Below are 23,190 nucleotides of genomic sequence, written 5' to 3' on the forward strand. Positions count from 1 at the left end.
TAAAATGCTTACCAATAAGGCGACCTTACTACCCAACTTATACGTCTGCTGTCGCGTTCATAACAGTTTCACAATCTATACGTTTCTCAATTGCCAATGACGTTAGCTCTTTCCCTAGCATCCTAGCATCTGATATTTTTCGAACAGCCTCCTACTCTAACCCAGCTCTGTTCGTTGCTGCTTAAAATGTTTTCACTTATGCGGCTTTAAACACAACAAATTTATGCATCTCACTTCCGGGTTCACTTAATAAGCACTTCCAGGTGCCTTTATACCAAATCATTGCCTGGCCTTTCGAGACGGACATTTGTCATTGCAACCTTATGTTACTCGCCCAAGAGAAAGCGGTACTCCTGACTTTATATGTTCGAAACCTTCCACTGGGCTTCCTGGCATTCTTCCCGCTTCCAGACTTGCAGAACTAAAGCTGAAAGTTGCTGTCTCTAGGCGCACTTAATTATTCACGTTGGATTCCAGTGTACGGAACCTATCTTCTTGATTGCGAAATTCTGGCTCCGTGTTGACAAGCAGGCGATTTATCGTCTTCTAGTGAAATAACTCCTACCTCAGAAGTTTTAAAATAAACCTTTTTATTAGAATTTAGCTGCTTAAATGGCTCACGTAATTACAGAAACAAAAATCGTCGCTTCTTCCAGAATCCTCTTCTTCCGGATTAACAGAACACCAAATTTACGCTAAAACATAAGTATTTTAAGTATGCAGTTCACAGTCTTATTGTAAATTTTGGCTCAAGCCCTTCGAATCACGCGGGTAAATACGGCTAGCAAAGGCTTAAGACAATTTGGGTAAATTTAGCAGACTTCGAGGTGCACACGTTAGGAAGAGGACTATGTTTGGGGCATGTTATAAATTTGGTGGCTTTAGGTCCTTCTGTTTTTTCACAAAGCAAGAAACATACATACATAAATACAGACCATACAAACAGACAGAAGACAAACAAACACAGTGAGAGATTCTTCATTATTTATAGTAGAGCTAAATATTTCAATGAAATTTAAATATTAATCGTTCTCTCATTAGTTAAGATTAATTTTGAAAACAGGCCGCCCAACCGGTATAGTGGTTATCATCGCTGACTGCCATGCCGAAGGGCCCGGGTTGCGTAATGGCAGACCGCACATTGAGTTGAACAGTGTTTAACGAATGTCGCATACATACTGCGCATGCCCAGAAAACAATTTGGCTTAATTACTATGTTGGCGCGATTTGAAAAGAAGATAAATACGGTATATGGTAGATGTACCGCCATCTGATTGTAAACAAATCTGGCGTTTAAATCTTGATAGAGTATAATGTAAATGTAAGTTAATTACTGTGTTAAAATACTATTTTTTGCTGTACTGCTCAAACAACTAGAAAGCTGAAATTATTGCGAAGTAATGTGAAGCAGTGTTTGCATTCAAAATGTAAGATATAATACTTATGAAATTCTGCACATTCCTTTGGAACTGTACAAATTTTCGTTCAGAAAAAGACTGAAATTTAGGATATATTAGTTGAAAATTTATTCATTATACTTTTAAGCAATAAAAACAATTCAGGATTTACCATAAGTTCCATTCGTACATATATAAACACTGAGGAATATAATAAAGTGCTTGCAAATAACACTGAAGAAATTTTACAATTCCTTAATGCTAGTTATTAAATTCTTTGAAATGAGAAAATAAAAGCGCGAATATACGCTAACAAACTAAGCGAGAAACTCCAGTTTACACTGAATTATAACATGTAAACAAATTACATCTAAATAACGAATTATTACGAACATATGTTAACAAATATTAAATGCACTGTTATTGACAAATAAAATGTAACATATATTAGAAAAATAAGCAAGTGCAATTAAAATAACTAACAAGCAAAGCTCCACAACATTGCAGTTGTAAACATCACTCGAACACACTCGACAGCCATGGAGATCACGAATAAGCTAATGTAGGGTTGCCTAGTCGCCAATATTTCTCCCCGCGCCAAAGGTACACCATCAAGCATGCGCAGTAAGCGAAATTCGCTTAACACTGTTCAACTCAATGTGCGGTCTGCCATTACGCGCCCGGGTTCGAATCCCGGAGAAGGCACGGATGTTTGTAAATGTATAGTGTCGGTTCGGCATGGCGGCACTCTAAATATGAGGCAAGCCGAAAGTCCTCTCATGTGGTTTGGTAGAAGGGGAGAGGGTTGGGAGACCTTCGGAACCGCCCACGGGATGCTCTCTATCAAAATTAGGGGGCGGAACTCAGCTAAATCACACTGCCACCTGAATGGTGCTCAAGGCTGTTGCCAACGGCAGGCGTAGTCTAGAGCTCCTTGCCACAAGGAATTTCGTTGGCTTCGGCTGACTACGTCAGACAAGTGAGCATAAGCAACAACAATTTTGAAAATTATGTTTATCCAGAACCTCTGTATTTTGAAAACCTCGGAAACTGCTTTTCATAAAATTAGACAAGCGATATGAAAAAATAAGAACATGTTAGGTAATTTTGTTAGAAGAGAATTCACATCACATTCAAATTTACATTACATCCATTTCACATTCCGAGGCCACAGCAACGATTTTTCATTAAAAATCTTGGTACATTTTTTAAAAAACAAGAATAAATAAACAATCCTAATATTTTAATTCATATCCGTTTTCAATGTTTCAAATTATATAAAACTCGTTTGTTTTTATTTTGAATACCATTTAGATGTTGTTTAGTACCAGCTTCATTAAAGAATACATTTTGCCGAGTTTAACCTCAAGATTCACTATTGAATGATCTGAGTTGTAAATACGAAGTGGACATAGAGTAAGACGGAGGAAAAATAGTATTTTAAAAGAACTATGAAGTTGATATTCGGATTGCGTGATTGCATTCAAGGCTATAAATGAAAAATATTTCCAGATCTGAATCTGATCCTGACCTATTTTCCTTTAAATTGTTAACTGTGCTTTTAAGTTATAGAACATAAAATCAAGTTTAAAAAAAAAAAAAAAAAATCACTGCTCTTTTCAATGCTATCGAAATATTTCATTATTCGCTAGGGGGAGTTGCGATTATTGCTTATCTGTTTTGGGGAAAAGTTCTGGAGCTCGCGATTGATTCTCTGACTATAGAACTCTCACCTTTTTGGACACCCCCACACCTTATGATTACCGTTCCCCGAAATGCGACCCCTATCGGGGTCAGTAGGTCGTAACAATGGCGCCGCACCTGTCAAACGATCTTTCCTGACCAATAACCCAGTTCGACCCCCGCCTCCATTCGTCCATTCGTCGTTTTGTCGTCCGGGAGAGTGTTTTCACGTGTGTTGGATTTCATTTCTCCAGTATGCGATGAGACCAGATCGCTGGTGTTTGCCCTTTAGAAACCCATCAGTTATGCAGGTGAAATACTTTCTTCTCGTATTGTGCGCGTGTATTGTGTCTTGCATTCGAGGCATGCCGACAAGTACGATCACGGAAACGACAGTGTATTTTTATAACGAAACAAAGGCTTTTGAAGAAAACACAACTTGGACAGAGGATACTACACCAGCAACAGGTAAATAATGCTATATTTTTATAATTATAATCTCTTTATATGTCTTTATCCTTTTCGAGTTTTGTAAGTAAACTGTAAGCCCGAATATTTTAAACAAGTTAATAATTTAATAATTCACTTTTCTAAACCATAAAGGGTAGTTTTGTAAATGACTAAATTTTTTTAGGTAGGAAAGCACAGGCAATAGAATTTAACTTCCAGCTAATTTGAAAGCTTTAAGTTTTAATTCTTCTTAATATTCCTATTTTTTGGTATTATTTGCAAATAAGGTATTCAATAATCTCAAATTAACTTATTTATTTAAAGTGCAATTAATAATTTTTATGTGCATTAAAACGTTTATACCAAGTCATGCTTGTTCATAAAATAAGTTACTAACTTAAGGTTTTAGTATTAAAAATAAATTCTCTGCGTGCATGTATATGCTTCTTTCTCGTTTTTTGCACAGCTCGAATTACGTTCGCTTATATTCTTTTCCATCTGTAGAACATGTGTACTTTATTTTCTCTAACGGCTTTTGTAACTGCATATTATTTTCTTCTATACTTTATAAATGTACTCAAAGGATTGATTTAGAGTTCCGCATTAAATTTCGTTCGAGCTCGCTCAGGGTTTTTCGTAAATTTGCTGTTGCGAGTTTATCTAACCAAAATATCTCCTCTTTTCTGTATAATCTTATGTACTGTTCAACCTCTTTTTTTTTATCTTGTCCACATATTTCTTCATCTTGTTATCATATAAAATGTTTAACACTTAGTTGACTCATTTCTTAAGACTGAACATTTAAAAGCCTCGATTGCTAGCACCTTGTATATGTTATATGGCTTTTATTATGTTGAGTAAATTTACTTCTTGTTTTGATAAGTCTGAAATAAATACTTTCTATAGCATAAACTTTATATAGTTCTGGATTTCTACAATATATTAAGTGATATTTTGTTTCTTTTTCTTACTCAAATTCTTGTATGAACACTATGATCGTGATTATATCTATTAAAATATGTACTTGTGAATGCATTGCTTAATAGATTAAATTTCCGATAAAGTTTTAAATTTGTTTTATTCAAATGTGCAAGTTCAAGTATATTTATGCTTCTCAGATCCATTTCATTTTCCTCACACATTTACATGCATGTATATTTTTTCCCCTTAACTTCTAATGTGAACAAAAATTAAACTTCATTATTTTATCAAATATAAGTCTGACTTCCATTTAATGCAAAATAATAATAATACTATATAAATAAAATAAAAACACTAGCACAATACGCGTGTGGCTAAAGTGAGTAATTCAAAATTCACACTATTATTGAACACATTAATAGTATTTTTCGACAAGTTTTAAAAGAAACGGCTAAAATTAAGAAAACACTAATTTATGCAAAATTTCTTACAAGTTTTTGCATTTAAAAAAAAAAAAAAAAAACCGGAAATTTCATTAAATACTAAACAAAAGTTGACTGTTGTAGAAAAATTCATAAAGGTAGTTGTTTATTAAACTTTAATGCTTTGAAAAAGATTGTTAACATAATAATTTTTGCCACACAAATAAGTGCCTCATAATACCGAATAACAATTTAAACACGAAGGTTTTTAGAGCTTGTTTACTTGTCATAGAACTACTTAATTTTACTGATCCCTACATTAAAGTTCGTTAGAATATCTTAAACATATTATTGTGCGATAGCTATTTTTGCAAGTCGTCACTCTAAATGAGTCATTAGGTAAACAAAATACGATAACGATTGCTTCTTATCACTTGTGTCTACCTTAACTTATAGACAATTCCAGCAACTGAGCTACACGCCTCTTGTTACGTTTCCAGTTCTACATTTTGTAATGCTCAGTCTATTATGTAAAAGCGAAACTCCCTGGCTAAATATTGTTCTTGGTAATCATGTTAATTTATAAACTACAGAATTATGCAGATGATATAGATAGATAAGAAAAAACAAACCATTCTTATTACTGTTTTTACCCTAAAAAAATATCTATTATCGTTACAGATATTTCTGTTTTTATAGCATTTATATACTGTGGCGTTAAATATGACACATTAAATACCTTTTCCTCGCGCATTTGAACATATTTGATCCGAAATACTGGGAACCCACAGCGGCTGTGTTCTAAAAATCACCGAATGCTGGTAGTTCGACGCGGACTCAAATCCCAGTGAACGGGCTGTATGCATGAGCGTAGTTTCCCATTTTAAACTTTTCACAAAAGCATTAGGCAGATAGCCTTGGCATACTTTGTATTAGTTTAAAATGACCCGATCCATTTCACCTTTTCAGAAATTAAATGTCCACCTTTCTTTTGAATAAGAAAACTTAAATTCATTAAAACTATTAAAGCGAAATTTACTTTTTCTTTTTTTTTTAATTAATGTGGTGTTAAATAAAGCTGTGGAGCTGGTATTAAAATTATATTAACTCTGAAATCTGCTCTTTTCCTGTATTGTCTTAATACTGGAATGCATAGTTTTATGTGATTTAGAAAGAGCTAGACAAAAAAACTGATTTTCTTGAATCACAGATTCATAGCAATACTCTATCATACTTTGCTAACAACACGGAAGGAAATTCAAAAATATGGTCAGTTAACTTAGGGGCAGTGTCCGAGGAGAGGGGAATTACCACCCGCAGTGAACTGCATGGAGGAACCTCAGGTCTTGTTTGTGACTACAGGTAATTTGCTGCGTTCGTGCAGGTTGGCTTTGACCTCAAGGTCATACTATTCTCCAATAATTTCCGCAAAACGGTCCTTAAGAATTCGAGTTCATTATGCACGATAAAAAGACCATAGGAACAAAGTGCTAGGAAATTAATTTTTCGTCAGGAAATTACAACAAGTAATTTTGTGCCAAAAGCGTAAGGTTATTCCCCTAATATTTGATGTAAGTTTGAAAGCAGATTACTTCCTCAAAAGACAATTATTCAAAAGATATTTTTCTTCCTCCTCTCCGAGTTTGAAAGCTAAAATAAAAAATATTTCCTTTCGTATAAGCATGTAACATATATTAAAATATTAATTGGATAAAACATAATTTTTTTAAAGCTTGACCGAAAGAAAAAGAACAGATTCTTTGCTATAGAATATGCTTTAATAAATATCCAGAACGATATGCATTTAAAATTTACGCTTGAAAAATGCCACTTAACCATCTCATTTAAGGTTAAAACTGATTTTAGAACTAATTGATAAAATCGATACATTTTCTCTATTTGTCTAACACAGTCGCTATGAAGCCACTCTTCAGTTGTTGAAAAAATGAATACAAAAAATCTAATATGGCCAACATAAGACCTTCCGCCAATTCCATATTTAAGACATGGAATGAGCTATCAATTCCTGTTGATCGTTTGTCAATAAAAGTTAATTTGTTTATAAACTTCGAACCTCAATGTTTAATATAAACACTACTCATTTTTTATTACTCTTTCGTATAATGGACAATGGTAACTATACGTGTCCACGCCACATTCGTTCTCAGACTGATTTGAAATTATCGCATATATCGTATAATATATATCATCTGATCATGTAGCGCTTTGGATTTGCATAGCAGAAATTTAACAATAAAATTTTTAAAAGCCGCCTTTCTTTAGAATTCCCGATAAAGTATTGCCATACACTTTTTAAATTTTTTTCCCTCAGTTTGATATCAGTAATCTTAATAAGTTGACCAACGTTTTTATTTGCCATTTTAGCTTCATTTATTAAACATCACTTTCTCCGCACTTACCTACATAAAATTCAACAACAAAATCTTTAAAATCATCGTCTCAATAGAATTGCCAATGGAATGTTAATTGTTTCCATACATTTTTTTTTTTCATATTCCCTATATTGCTTCTTAAAAAAACATGCATAGCGCATCTGGTACTTACGTATTATCCCGTCGACCTGCCAAGTAGTGTGTTTTAGCGCCAATTATGGATGACTGGATGACTCATTTCCTATAGAATTCCGCAGTAACGACTGGCGATTGGTGAACATTGCCGAAATTTCCGCCAACGGTTAAAAGAGTTTCAACGTAAATAGATGCGAAAGTGAAAATAAAACAATGACCGCTGAGTCTAATAAGTTTAATTGCTTCATAACGAGAGCTCGTGTTCATCGTGAGTTTATTCTCATTGCATTTAGCATAATTTAAGAATTCATTTAATGCTTATAAATGCAATATGCTGTTCTCAGTCCCATACCTATTTTTAAAAAAAATCTGTAACGGTCGACCAAAGGCGTTTGTTAAGGTTTTAACACTCTCTCTGAGCTCCCAGTCTACCTACCTACACTCACTCCTACTAAGACTTTTTTTTTTTTGTCTTTTTAGTTTCATTATTAATTAAGCATTGTTTTTTCGCACTTAGACATATACAATTCAATAGCCAAGATTACAAAAATTGTAAAAGCAACGTAGGAGTTATACGTTTAGATTTCGCGATCGAACGTTAAGTGCTCGCATGCAATTTTTTTTTTTTTTTCCCCTCTGTTCTTTCTCAGTTCATGATGCCAATGTTCAGTTTTCTTGCTAAGATGGTTTTAGAAAAAAAAACTTTGTCTTTATTATGAGCGTTTTGTGTGTTAACTTCATTTATTAAATATCACGTGTTTGGTGCTTACGCCATATCAATTGGATTCAACAGCAAAATCACAAAATATTTAAAAACGGCATATTTAGAATTTCAGAAAGACATTGGGGCTCGGGAGATAATGTTTCTTACCGTATAACGTTTCCACTGCTTGTTTTGAAATTGTTAATTTTGTTAATCAAAAATTCGTTAAAGGTTTTACAAAATATAAAATAGATAATAAAATTAATTCAAAATTCCGGCTTCCAGGTGCCCATGTTCGGAAGGACTAGGTTATTCAGAATTAGATGGCTCTAGGTATCACTGTTTTTTCACAATGCGAGTAGCATGCATACATTCATTCTGCATTATTTAATTCCCTTAAATATAGTACAGGGGGATAATATTTGATGACAATATTTTGAAAAGTTATACGTCGTTTATAGCGATTCAATGCAAAATGCCATTTTGAGACTAATATTCCATTCGAGACTAACGTCCCTTTTCGGGTAATAACAACTCTGAAAAGTTTTGGATTATATCATAATATGAGATACTCATATATTTTTTATGAAAGTCTGTTCAGAGCTTTACTACAGTGTCACTTCCGCTTTATCAGTTGTAGCCAAAATCTAATACGTTATTGCTGTGATGCGAAAAACTGATACATTAAAACTGAAAAGTTTTGAATTATATTTCGATAAGTTTTTCGTTAAAAACTGTTATGAGTTTCAAGTAAAGTATCACTTCGTTGCCCATTAAAGAGTGTTATTGGCTTCCTGTATAGTATCATCTCTGATTCTTCAGTTTTACCCAAATCTAATCAACTCTGTATACGAATATAGAAATTTTAAATGCGGAAAGTAGAATAGGAAGTATGATACGAGAGTTATCGTGAACGAAATAATAGTCTCTCTCATACACGCACATCATGTAATAATAGTAAAAATGTATTGTGGGCTACTTCATACTTATTTATTAAAAACTACTCCAGTACTGGAGTACTTGTATACTTATGTTTATTTGTGTGTATTGTCAGAGTATTTTCTTTTAAATGAAAGCACTGCATGTTATCTAATTTAATATCGACAGATATGTCAGAGCACAAACTATTAATAGGAGCAAGAAAAGGAGTTATTCACCGGTTATGATAACATAAATGTATTTTGGTTGTTGGAAAATCTACGTATTTCCCTTTGGAATAGCTATAAAATTTATTATATTAATAACAGAAGACGTTTGTAACAAATATTTCATATTTGTCTTATAATAATTATTAGCTTCTCCGTGATATACTTTTCAAATTTTATACTTGTGCCAGAGGGTTATATAACTATATGCGTTTAAACTTATTTTATTTAATCTATTTTATCTATTTGAATATTTCCCCTTATTAAAAATATGCATTACATGAATGAATCAGTTTGGATTAAAATTAACAATTTATTACTATTTTCTTTTATTACGAAACAAAGTTTTAGAACAGAAATTTCAAAATCCATAAACTGAGTCTAGACTTAAAAAAAAAAAAAAAAAATTATTTAACAATTTTTAGCAAAACAAATAATAATGTAGATCGAAGCATTCGAATAACTGCCTTAAAGGGGGACGCTTATGAAGACTATGCAAAGTGTAAAGGGCCGTTCCCACTGGGGTTTAGCTGAGCTAACGAACACAATTGACGTAGCCGACCCGTCTCCAAAACCAGTTTTTTCCCATAGGGCAGCAAGTTGAAAAATCTGAACTGCAGGGACAGCGGAGCTAGTTGATACATGGAACTGACTCCGTTGGCTCAGATAAACCCCAGTGGGAACGGGCCTTAATAGCCACGTTATATATTAGGAAAACAGCAGGCAACGAATACATGCAGCGATCTCGTTCAACTGTCGGAATCGAGCTGTTACTTTTCAGTCATATTACCCACTCATTCAGTAGTGGGTTAGATTAGGTTAATTGATTAAAGCAAAGCAACTCGAGGACTACCAATGAGGAAGGATGCCTTCTTGTATATTTGGTTTAGTTTATTTAATCACGGCAAAACATTCGGGGGCCTAAGGGGAGGTATACCTTCGTAGAGAGCTTTTTAAAGAAACTGACTCGTATACACGTTACGCATGGGGAAAACCATAAAAGTGCGCAAGCAGCCAGCCTGTTCGCCAGGATTCGAACGTCAGACCGAGCTACCAGTGTTCAGTGATTTCACCTCTCCGTCACTGGTGGGGCTTTCGTGGAAGACTTTCTAAATGAACGGGCGCATATCCACACTGAACGTGGGAAAAATACGAAAACTCTCATTTAGCCACCCCTTTGTTAGGATTCGACGCCGATCTGAATACCACTCGGCCGATGGTGGGTCCGATCAGCAATGGGAAATGAATTCTTTTCTTTATCATCATTAGGAAAATAAATTTTCTTCCATCGCATCTTTTTCTATTAGGAAAATAGGAAAAAATAATTAATACTTGGGCAGAAAGTACTAGAGAAATGTGTATTACACTCTTCCAGTAAATGATCTAGTTTTGATGCCGCATTCACTTAAGCAGAATGTTCAAAGACCTAGTTTATTTTTTGCTGTACGTAACAATTCAGAACACTATTTTCAGCTAAAGACAAAGTTTAATTAATTTTACTGTGTATAAAAACGCTTGTGAATCCGGTCAGTAATGGGAAACATTTTTTTTTTTCTTTATCATCATTTGAGAAAAATGAATCTTCGTCCATAGTATTTTTTTCCTATTTTACTAATATTATTCATGAACACATTGTTTTGGATTGTTTGAAAACTCAAAAGCGAAAACTCCAATAAATAAGGGCACATTTTGATTCATAATGAAACTTAAGATATTCTTTCAGGTATAATATTAAGTGCTGCAAAAAGCGATACGTATATCCTCCTCTAAGTACTTTTCCGACCATAAGTGACTTTCCTCACTTTTCAACTTGTCAAATCATTAGACGAATTTTATTTTTCATTTGAAATAATGTTAAAGAAAAAAAAATTGCTAAGCCTTTCAGCGAAATTCAGAAGCAGGCTTAATAATCGGCATTTAAGTTATATGCAAAGAGTGCAGTAGTTCTCAACCTGTTTTGCTCAATGCCACCCCTTTTACCACTGATCATTCCCATCTTTCCAAAATTCGAAAAACACATGCACATGAATATGGATTTAGATGGCTTTTTTTAATCAACAAAAAGTACAGAACATGCTGATAAATAACAAAACTTGAATAAAAGTAGTTCTTTAGATTTATAAACTAATATTAAATACTAAACAGCTAAACAAAAGACTGACCGCATCCGCTGAAACTATGAAATTCTCTTGCTTTATTGACAACCTCTGGGATAGTACTTTTTGAAACTAAAAAACTCTAATAGAAATAATGAAATGCAATTTTCTGAGAGCCCTAGATAAATTTCTCTTTTAAAATGATCGAAATTACAAAACAAATCTCTGAAGCTCGAAGCAACGATAATTATGTTAATAAACAGAAGTCTGAATGAATGAGTCGTGCGATAGATAACTTCGATTAACAAAATTCCTACCCCGGAAATGTAACTGTAAATTTCCGCACCTTCCAAACTGCGCTTTCAACAGCTTTTTCCTCCGACTTTCTAAGGTCACTCACCTTTGACCCGAACATCCAGACGAGCTTGGTAATTGGTTTTTATTGACTACTAACCTAATGTGCGGTTGCCATTAGATTTTGCAATTCTTGCCCAAGGGTTACTCTTAAATATTGTTTTATTAGGAAATTCAATTGCGGATTCACTTGTTTTGTTCAAATAGGTCTGGAGATGAATTTTTTGAAGGTAAACAACACATCGCATGCGAAATTAAGAGATTAAATTTTGCTTTTTCCATTTGTAGTTCCATTTCTTGCAGTACGGTCGCATTATATAAGGCTATGATTATCAGTTTGTGATCATATGCTTACGTAAGTTTTTGTATCCAAGCTTCTAACAGGCTGACTATAAACTTGAATACGATCATTAATTAACTGCATGTTGCCTTTTAATAATTAATTTAATAAAAAGTTATATTTTTAATTTGTAAATAATAAATAGCTCGGGGATAAAAATGTTTTGATTGCTAAATTACTTTAAAAGAATTCATAACGTTTCTAACACATATTTTTAATTCATCACGATTTTTATACTTCCGAACTGTCTAATCGAATAAAAATATTCGAGTATATCCTCCACAAACCTGTCAGTTGTGTCCACAGCTGTTTATCCTAGGGTAGATAGATGGATTGCCTTCGTGTGTTCTGCCAAATGAGTAAAATGATATCATGAATAAGCTTGGCATTAATTTAAAATTTTAACGAAGAGTATTCAAGCAATATTAAATTTAAAATAGACAAAGAAATCAGTGTTTTTCAATATATAGTGTGTTGTGTAAATAACTATCACGCAGCATTCCAAAAAGTCTATAATTTTATATAAGATAAGAATTCAGACATTTTAATAAACTCTATTATACTCGCGAAATTAAACAATTTGGTTTAGTTCCCTGATTGCTATTATTTTCTATACAAAATAAAATTAATTAGGCTTTGTCTTCAATTGAAAATAGTGCTCCGAGTAGTTACGTACAAGAAAAAACAAATTAGGTCTTTGAACCGTGTAGTTAATGAACGGGGCACAGAAACTAGAACAATTCTTGGAAGATTGTAGTAAAAATTAAATTTCCTTCTATACCAACTATCTTTCTAGTAAGTAGGTTACTCTAAATTATTGGTATGTTGCTTGAAGTTAAATGTTTTTAAAGTTGCCTAAAATTTATTATTAAATTATCATTAAGCACTTTATTTTTAATCTTCTTGTCATCGTGTTCTTATAAGACAATCGTAAAATCAAGTCATAATGTTTTAGCATTGTCTTTTCATATCTTCAGAAGGGGCCCACCAGCGGCTGAGCGGTAAAGTCGCTGAACACTGGTAGTTCGGTCCGAGGTTCGAATCCCGCGAACGGGCTGGCTGCATGGGCGTTTTCGTGGTTTTCCTTATGTGTAACGTGTATAGGAGCCAGTTTCCCTTAGAAAGTTCACCACGAAGGCATCCATTCCCTTAGGCAGATAGCCCTCGAGGCTTTGCCATAATTAAATACACCAACACACCACCATATTTTCAGAAGACATGCGTATATATGGAAACATATTTTAATTTTGGACGAAGATATTTATTTAGGAATAACAAAAAAATACTTTTCACCAAGTCTCACTTCAACACGCTGGTAGTTCGGTCCGAGGTTTGAATCCCGCGAACGGGCTGGCTGCATGGGCGTTTTCGTGGTTTTCCCCATGTGTAACGTGTATATAAGCCAGTTTCCCTTAGAAAGTCCTCCACGAAGGCATCCCTCCTGTTAGGCAGATAGCCCTCGAGGCTTTGCCATATTCACACACACACACACACTTCAACACGAAAATTCTTAACGCATATGCTTTTCCAAGTAATAAGCAATTTGGTTAATTATAAAGAGATGAGGGTACCAACCCAGGAAAGGATATCTTTGTGAAAGCTTATCGAAAAGTAACTGACTGATATTTAATTTACGTAATTAATAGGTTGGAATTGCGGCAATAACAAGCGGAGATGTCAATTCGACACTAGTATCTAATCCGGGGATAAAACCACTCAGTTACCAGGCAACTCTGTTATTTAGATTTAGGCAATTCAAGGCCTTTTTCGACCCTTTCCACTTGCAGTTGTAATACTCGTCTTCATCCACCACACGTCATTTATTTTCTCCATCTCATTTGAGATAATAGTCAAGTTACCCTTCATCTGAGGCCTCCAGTAGAGCGGTGTTTTGGTACACCCGGTGGTACCTGGGCGAAAAGCCTTGCCCCATGTAGAAAGGTATAAGGTTTCGAGTAGTGAGAAGTATTAACCTAAAAATATTCATTAAGAATTTTTTTTAAAAAAATTTTAGAATTTAGATTATGTATGATTAAATAACAAATTGCTATGGGAAATCTAATAGAAGAAAGGTGAAAGCCGTCGAACTGGTGGTCAAGTGAAGTGTGTAGCTATGAGAATCATAAACATATAAGATAGCGCGAAACAATTGACACTCTGAATCCTTTGAGATATAACAGCAGAAGCTTATATTATGGCAATAAATACAAATATATGCGAGATGCTGAAATGGTAACCATAATATATATAAAACTAGGAGAGAGTAAATATTAATTATGCACAGTAAGGAATAGTAAGAATAAATAAGTATTCGTGCAGGTACCAAAGATGTTTACAAATACCGAAAGCACTGCGGTTAAAAATATATAAGGAACAATTGGTAAAATATACACGTGATTAGGGGCAGAACAATTTTAAAAGCCAAGTGAACGTAGTAAACAAATAGGCTATTAATTATTGTGCCCAGCACCAAAGATATCTTCAAATATCGAAAAAATAACAAATAATTTGTCTATTGAATTGCTGGTTGCTTGGATTTCAGGTATTTTTGAAATAATTTTATTTAGAACGTCACGGAGGAAGATTCCCTCAAACATTTTCCCCAGTTCATTGAGGAATTTCATAATATCTAACAGCACACTGAAAACAGAATCTTCTGATGTAGTGGCATTAGTATCACATTTTTTGGTAGCAGGATTTGACATATACATGAGCAGTTTTCATCACAGGATTATTATTATCTGGGGCATTATTAGAGGCAGGATTTACATTAGCACTGGATTTAGTATTATCCATAGGTTTTTTATACATATTAAGTACCCTTCATCTGAGGATTTTTCACGAACACGAACCGCTAAATGGAAATGAAATAGGAAAAACATCACGCGTCGAAAAGGAGGGGCCTAGTTTTCTGCCGCAGTTGTTACCAATGTTGCGAGGCAAGCCGGAAGGGAAGAAGTGCCTGTTTTAAGACTATAGTGATGGGGCTAGCGATAATCTGGCTCTCGAATAAAAGATGAGTTCCAGCACTAAGAAATCGATGAGATATGAAATGTACTTTTTCCACTTTTGGATGAGTATCCCTTCCCATGTTAAAAAATCAAAAAATAATTTTTAACAAAATATCTACTATAAACCTCATTGCTGTGAAAGTGGTACGAAAGTCACTAAGCAGAATATATGTATTAAATGAGCTGCATTTATTTATTTATTAGTCCAAAAGGAACGTTAGTCCCGAATGGGATGTTGGTCTCGAAACGGCATTTTGCGTTGAATCACTATAAACGACGTATAACTTTTCAAGCTGTTGGCTACCAAATATTATCGCCCTATATTATATTTAAAGAAACTAAATAATGAACAATGTACCTGAATGTATGCATGTTTCCTCATACCGTGAGGGGAAAAAACAGTACCTAGAGCCATCAAATTTTCATTAACATAGTCCTCCATCTGAACATGGACACCTGGAAACCGAATTTTGAACTTCGAATTTGTTTAATCTGTTTCATATTTTCTAAACCTATAACGAATTGTTAATGAACAAACTCAGTGATTTAAAAGCGAGAAGTGGCGACACTGCACGGAATAAAACATTTTTATCTCAAGTACGTGAGATTGTCTATCAGAAATTCTAAAGATTTTCTGTTTTCAAATATTTTGTGATTTTGCTGTTGAATCGAATTTTATGTGGGCTTCGTAAGAAAATTGAACATTGATATTATGAACTGAGAAAAGACAGAAAAAAAGTATGCCAACACTCAACGCTGCATTGGGAATTCTTAACGTATGCTGCTATGCTGTTGTTAAAATTTTTGTAATTTTTCTGTTGAAGTCTATATGACGTAAGTGCAAAAAAAAGGATAATGCTTAATAATAAAGCAAAAAAGGTTTAGTTTGGTTTGTGTGATTACGGCAAAGCCTCAAGGGCTATCTGCTTAAGTGTAGTGATGCCTTCGTGGAAGACTTTCGAAGGGAAACTGGCTTGTATACAAGGTTACACACAGGAAAATCACGGAAACGGCTCATGAAACGGGATTTGAATCTCGGACCGAAATACCAGTGTTCAGCGAGTTGACCGCTGGTGCGCCCCAAAAGGATTAGTGCAATGAGTGTAACAGCAGTCTGCGAGCTCAGCGAGAGTGTAAAAACAAACAAAACAAACCCTTTTCGGCGTTCGTTAAAATCTGAAACTTTTCAGAAATTTTTTCCCTTCTTCTTCTTATTATTATTGGTTTAAGCCGCTATTCAAAGGCCCCAAATATAATTATTCTGTACATTTCGATTATCAGCCTTATCGGTTTCCTCATTCCATAAAATTGCTGTATTTTTGAATATACAACCGACAACAGTCAACCCACGCGTGACAGTATCACACGTGTATTTGCTCCTTTTATATTTAATCGCCATTTCTCCAGGCAGCATCCACCGGCTGTAAAAATGTAAATATCGGTCATCTAGCCACATAAAATTTCTTACTTCTTACAAAACGCGTCTTTTTTATAACTATTTATAAACGGAACAGTATTAATGACCCGTAAACATAGCCAAACAACTTTTTGCTATTTACCAGACTTGTCGATGAGTTGCGAGGAGCGCGAGTAGTGAGAAAAATAAAAATGCTCACTTTTGTTATTTAAAAACTGCCTGATTTCGAAATTAACGGAAAACTACTTTCATCATAATCCCTGAAAATATGGCCTAAATTTAATGAAAACTACCACTTTTAATTTTAAAAATTTCTAAAATCTTAATACTTTATCTCACATAATGATTTTCAAACTTCCCCTTTCGGAAATGCAAAATTAATTTAGATGAAATTTTGAAACTTCACTCATGTAGTGTTTTGATCAGTTTACCAACAACTACGCGTTTTAATGCCATAGAATGAGCCTTTTTTGGAAGATAATAAATGAAATTCACTAAATTTGATGTGTATATATCTATTCAGCGTTTCAAAACAAGGCAAACGCAACAGAAAATACTACAAACATAATTCGCCGAGCAATCAGCAGATAAAAAAAGTATCCAAATTCCCAACAGTTTAAGTTCCTTAAGACGCCTTTCGCATTTTAATCGCTTTCGAAAAGAGAAGTAAGCTGAAAGAAAGTGCTTCTAATTTGTATGCAGAACTGAAAAATCTTTAAAATCTTCTTTAGAGCATTTCCTGCCTAATTGTTAATGATAAGCACGAGAATGCTGTACGTGCATATTTCTCTTATTCAGAAAATAGTTATCTTGTTTATTTGGGATACTAATGACATTTTCCGGAAGTATTTTTATGATTGGAAGTAAATCTGAAATAATCCGTGCCAAACTATTTTCTACAGAAATATCTACATGCGTTTACACTGCTTATTTGCCGCGATTAAGTTAAATATACAGGAATGTCATAAAAAAAAACTTCCACAATATACGAACCGCTTGGGGCTTATCCTCTCAACCAATCGAAATGAAATTTCAGATGTTATTTTTTAAAGGTATGCGCTCGAGATTGTGATGATTTAAAAGACAAAGCTCTCAAGATTACGCTTACAGTGAACAAAGTTCGAAATTTCGAATGGCAACACTTTTTTTTTTTCCTGCTCAAATTGATCAGCGCATTAAAAAACCATAAATGTAAAAATCCGATGACAACACAAGAGATGAGAGGGGAAAAAGTTTTCATTGGAATTATAAGTTTTCAACATGCCCATCTTCGCAGACGATGAGGCAGTACATGCGTATATACACGGCTTTGCCGGGAAAGAAGAAGTTATAATACAAAAATTGCTTCTTTTGGTGATTAATATAGAGTAAAGCAGAATTTGTTATTAACTTTGTTGCTAGCATTATACAGTAGTTAGTTATTATATCTCCGTGAATTTTATATGAAATTTTATGCATTTAATTTAGCTCATTAAGGCAGAATGATTGTTTTATTAATTGAACTTTTTGCTTCTCAAAAACCGTAAGAGATTTCAGGTTTCATGAGTCCTCTGAACTTTCATCAATGAGTTGTTTAACAAAATTTTTCTTTCTTTTGAGAAATCTTTTAATCTGATATGCATCTAGAATTAATATTTAAGAAACAAAAATTTATAGCCACTTTTCTGAAACTTCTATAACACATAATATGAGATATAATCAAATTGTACTGATGCATTTGGTTCATTATCAAGTTTGGATTTGCTACTGCTCATTAGTGTGAAAATGTAGTATTACCGCATTTACAGGTGCCCGAGTGGTTAAGATAGCTTAAGACTGGTAGTCTGACATAGGTTAGTAGCATGTAGGCGGAGAGGTTGTATAGTTGATTTTCTCGGTTTTCCTCATGTGTGTATAGATTCTGTTTTTCTTAAGAGTTCCTCACGAAGACATCTCCTCCTTTAGATACCCATCGTGCGTTGTGATTTTTCCCATGTACAACGCATGTAATGAATCGGCATTTCTCATAAGACTACAAGAAAGGCATCGTTTTTAAGCCGTGCAGACCAACCAGCGGCCGAGCCGTAAAGTTGCTGAACACTGGTAGTTCGGCCCGAAGTTCGAACAGGCTGGCTGCATGGGTGTTTTCGTAGTTTTCCCGTGTATATGACGTGTATGCGAGCCAGTTTCCCTTAGAAAAGTCCTCCACAAACGCATCTTTCCCTTAGGAAGATGGCCCTCGAGTGCTTTGCCATAACTAATATACCAAAGCAATCTAAGCCATGTAACTCTCGACCCTTTGTCATAACAAATGACCTAAAACCTAACATATCTTACTGCTTTCTATTTTGTAATAACTAATACTTTTTAGCACAGGTGACCATTGCTAATGAATTTGATTTGGCATGAAATTCACAGAAAATAACTGGGAAAAACTACTTTTACTTGCAAATTGCAAAATTCTACGAATGTATTCTTTTATCAAAATAAGACTATCTCGTTCTTTCTTGTATTGTAGCCAAAATTCTAAAAGCAAGAAAATCTTTGAAAACTTAAGGAATTTTTTTCTCTTCGCAGCTGGAATTTGCAACATCAGCTGCAATTTGTTTTTGTGGGATTTTTTTTTACTTAAATAATTCTTTACTTACTTTGCTACCTAGCGAATTGAATTTCCTCGGGGATTAATTGTTTTCAGAAGACTGGTAGCTCGACTCGGATTTTACTCTAGGTGGCTTGAAAGCTTTGGCTGCACATCGATTTGAGGTTTATATATACCGTAAATGTGAGAAAATGTTTTTAAGAAACTACTGAAGGCGTCTTTTCTAAAACAACTAGCTATCATGCGCTTTGACTTAATCAATTAATAAACCAATATGGCATTAAGTTGGTTGATTTTTTAGTAGTTTTTAAGATCAGTATTTTAGGTACATTTTTCAATAAAATACTGACAGAAATTGCCGCATTTGAGAATCATTCAATATATACGCCATATTATATTCTATTGCGTCAGTCACAAAAGAAAAACTTTCTTTGAATTTTTTCGATACTTTTTCCCACTCAGTATCATTTCCAAATGCAGCCAGCCTTTCAAATAGGAAAATCTTCTACTAGTGATATAAAGTACAGAAAAAGGGGAATTCTTCTTATTCTCCTTTTATACACAATGAATCAAAAGAGTATTGAGGAAGAACCAAGCTTTCAGATATTTTTTAAGGTATTTAATCTAAACGAAATACTTTTTTCTATACCGTATCTTAGAGCTGAACAACATTGAAAACCTTAAAATTTATTTAAAATATCAAATTTGTCAGTTTTCGTGTACAAACCAGAAAGTAATGATCAAAAGAGTATTGAGGTAAATGCATCAAAAACGTATTTAAAAAACTATGTAAAAATTGCCCTAATAATGTCCTGGGCCCCTTTTCATGAATTTACTGAGTGTTCTGCGTGTGGGTTTATAAGATTTTGATTGAAATTTACTTCTAACGTGCATAAGAGCCAATTTTCCTTATAAAGTCCTCCACGAAGGCATCCATCCCCTTAGGTAGCTAGTCATAGCCCGCTTTGCTATAATCAACTAAACCAAACCCATTTTATGATGAGTTTTCCTCCAAGTGCATTTCGGTTGGAAATTCTGCGCTTTTTTACTTTTGTCTTGCAAAATTACCCCAAAATATGCTCAACAGGAGTAATGTCTGGACTAAGCATAAGTGTGTTAATTACATGGAGATAGATATCCAAAGTCCATAGTTTGCAATTACGTGCATGATGCTTCTGATCATCGTCTTGATACAGTTTTAATGCGACATTGTGCCATTTCCTTGCGTGCTTTATTTAAAATTTTCCTTTCAACTATTCAAATAGATAAAATTATTAATTTTGCCATTAATAAAATAAGCGCCGCAAGTACTCACATATCCCCAAGACCGCAAGGCTACCTCCACCATGTAACCACCTGAAAGACTAAGATTCTTCATTTGACGTTCGGACGTCATACTATTTGTTGTTCCAAAATATTAAATTTACTTTAATCTGGAAATAATGGTAGAATTCCCAAAATTCTGAGACATTTTAGAGCCTGTCTTAATATCACAGGAACAGGTCAGAATTATGATCATGCCCTTTGATTTGCTTTTCTGAGAAAGAAATTTTTAGAGCTATTTGGACGTAAGAATTATATTTTCTCAAAACATTTCTAACAGTTTTTGCTTTAGTAGATTGCGTTGGGCATTTAAAGTCGGTCTAACTTTACGGGTTTTAGAACTAGAAATCATACTTCTAACGATCTCTACTTTTCTTCGCGTTCAATGAATCTTGGATCAGACTTGATCTTGGATGCCTTGTTCGTGATTTTTATTTTAAAACAGATTTGTTTTATAGCATTTCAAAATTAAACTGAATAGCACATTTTATTTTAAATTCAATGGGTTACATATTTTCTTCTCCTTTTTCCCCAATTCCAATGAAAAATTGTTAAGTTTGCATGCATCTAAAAAAATCTCAATTTCTTCAACACGTGTTAACAGACGGCTTTCTAAATCTTAAACTTTTCTAGTTTTAAAAACCTTTTTTTCAGGTGTTTTATATGAAAAGCCTGCTAGAATTGCGTGTTTACAACATTGGTACCGCAATGCCCCAATACTTTTTTTACCTTAATTTCGTATTTAAAGGCAAAGTATTTAAAATATCTCATTATTCATTAATGTTGTTTAATATTATTCATGGTATTTAGATAGAGAAAGCAATGAAAAATATTTCGTTTTGGAAAAATGGTTGAATTTTTATCAGTAAATGTTTGGAAGCTTCTGATCCCCTGACGCTTTTATTAGTTAACGTTAATTCTATAACACTATGGATACCGGCTCATTTTCCAGGAAACCCAATTCAAAAACTCCTGTACTCTTCCTTTGTGAGATTCAGCATAATGGATGTAGTGACGGCTGTCTATTAGTTCATTCTTTCTGCTGGGGAACGGACAATGAAGACTCTTTAAGCAAAGAAATACCAACCTGGAACACACAAACAGTCACAGCCACAGTTTTGACAGTGAAAAGAGCCCCAAGGTTTAGAACGTGCGCTATTGTAGATCGATCACTTGGCAGTTAAAAACTTGCTAAGGTTAACCTTGAAAGGTACTGAACTTGAAACAATCTTAGGTTTTGCGTATAATGTTTTATCTTATGGATGGATGTGTTCACAAATGCATGTACATACATACACACACACACACACACATACACACGTACCCCCATTTCTGAATCCGGTCCCGATAACAGCAAAGTAACCAATAAATAAAATTAAACAATAGCAAATAAAACTAATCTGAAAATCTACATTTTGCGATGTAAAATTTGTTAAGCTGTTTCTTGAGAATTTTTTGAGCCTAAATAAAAATCTGATACCTATTTTTACAAATTTTTCCGTATAACCAAAAATGCTCTTTTTCTAAATTTTTAATTATACAGATGTTTGAATATTAATGAACAATTAACTACCAAAGCTGTAAATTTATAACGGCATAAAGCCAGTGCACATGCATTCATGAACATTTTTTGATTTACAGAGGCTGTTTTTTGATTTATTATGATTTTTCAAGAACTTATAGGATTCTACGAGTTTACGGATTACATTGCCTGTTATTCCGTAATGTTTTGTAATGGTTCTAAAGTGCGGTTCTTAATTACAGACTACATCAACATTTATAAACATCACATAAGGTTGTAGATCTCTGTGAGAATGCTTCAGAAAAATCATGAATCCAAAACAGTTCTCTTTGTCACTAATTCATTTGCAGTTTCTGATTTATTTTGTGAAACGTTTACAACACAAGGAAATTCATACCTTGTAAACAAACCTGTTTCTCCAAATTTAGACTAGAAATGAGCAAATAAGTTGTCTTTGATTGCTAAGCCCATATACGTGGACTTAAATTTAAACATCAACATTCTAATAATCTGAATTTAAGTAAAACTAAATTTAAAGTGAGCGACGTTTCGCAGCTGTTTTTCTGCTTAGCCAGCTTATAGGATTCTGCGTGTTTACACTTCTCCTTGCATTGATTTTCATGTATTAATTTTTTATTTCCCGTAGAATTATTCATTCTAGAATTGTATTTTTGCGAAGCTACGTAGGTACTTCTACTTCTCCTCACATAGTGCAAATCAGATAAAAGATTCATAACTATCCAAATAATGCAACAAACATTTAGCATTTCTATAACATGAGCTGTAAGAGAAATTGAAAGAAAATTATTAGTAACTTATTTTCAGCAGGAACTGATTCTGATTCCTATTTCCTTCGCTTCAGCTATACATAGTTTTGATCTGAAGTCTGATTATATATGTTGTAATGTCAGTACGTGCTCATCATGTATATAATATGTTGTCAGTAAAAATAAGATGTAGTAATCAACCCCAAATGATGTATTTTTTAAATGAAAACGTAAAAATTTTTTAAAGATAGGGTACGAAAGACTTTTTTTGCTTTGGGTGGGTTCTTTATGTATAGGACAACATCCGACAAGCAATTTTCTGCAGAAAGATATGTGCGCCAACGCTGCGTATCGAGTACATATAAATAAGTCCTTCCCATATGCCTTGCAACAGTGTTCTTATTATCAAAATAAGTATTATCAATGAAAAGTTTTTAAAGTAAAACGAGTTTATAACAAAAGTAAGTTTACTCACTGGAAATTTTAAGTTGGCCCATGTAAATTTTATAGAAAAAATGTTTAGCGCCTGATGT

The 23,190-nt window shown here is 33.8% G+C and overlaps 1 protein-coding gene across 2 annotated transcripts in view; it reads left to right on the forward strand.

Annotated features, from left to right (window-relative positions):
* The first annotated feature begins 3,131 nt into the window (after positions 1-3,131).
* LOC118189482 (mite allergen Der f 3-like) overlaps positions 3,132-23,190 on the forward strand; it is an 84,095-nt gene continuing 64,036 nt past the window's right edge. Inside the window, exon 1 of one of the 2 annotated variants that reach the window (XM_085817004.1) lies at positions 3,132-3,548. In XM_085817004.1, coding sequence (XP_085673130.1) covers positions 3,173-3,548 — 376 coding nt within the window. In that variant the 5' untranslated portion in view covers positions 3,132-3,172. The remainder of the gene's footprint in view (positions 3,549-23,190) is intronic. The other variant, XM_035360088.2, reaches the window with a different exon arrangement.

The sequence above is a fragment of the Stegodyphus dumicola genome, chromosome 5, assembly GCF_044657685.1.
Source record: "Stegodyphus dumicola isolate Sdum_Otavi_A_Nest chromosome 5, ASM4465768v1".
NCBI lineage: Eukaryota > Metazoa > Arthropoda > Arachnida > Araneae > Eresidae > Stegodyphus > Stegodyphus dumicola.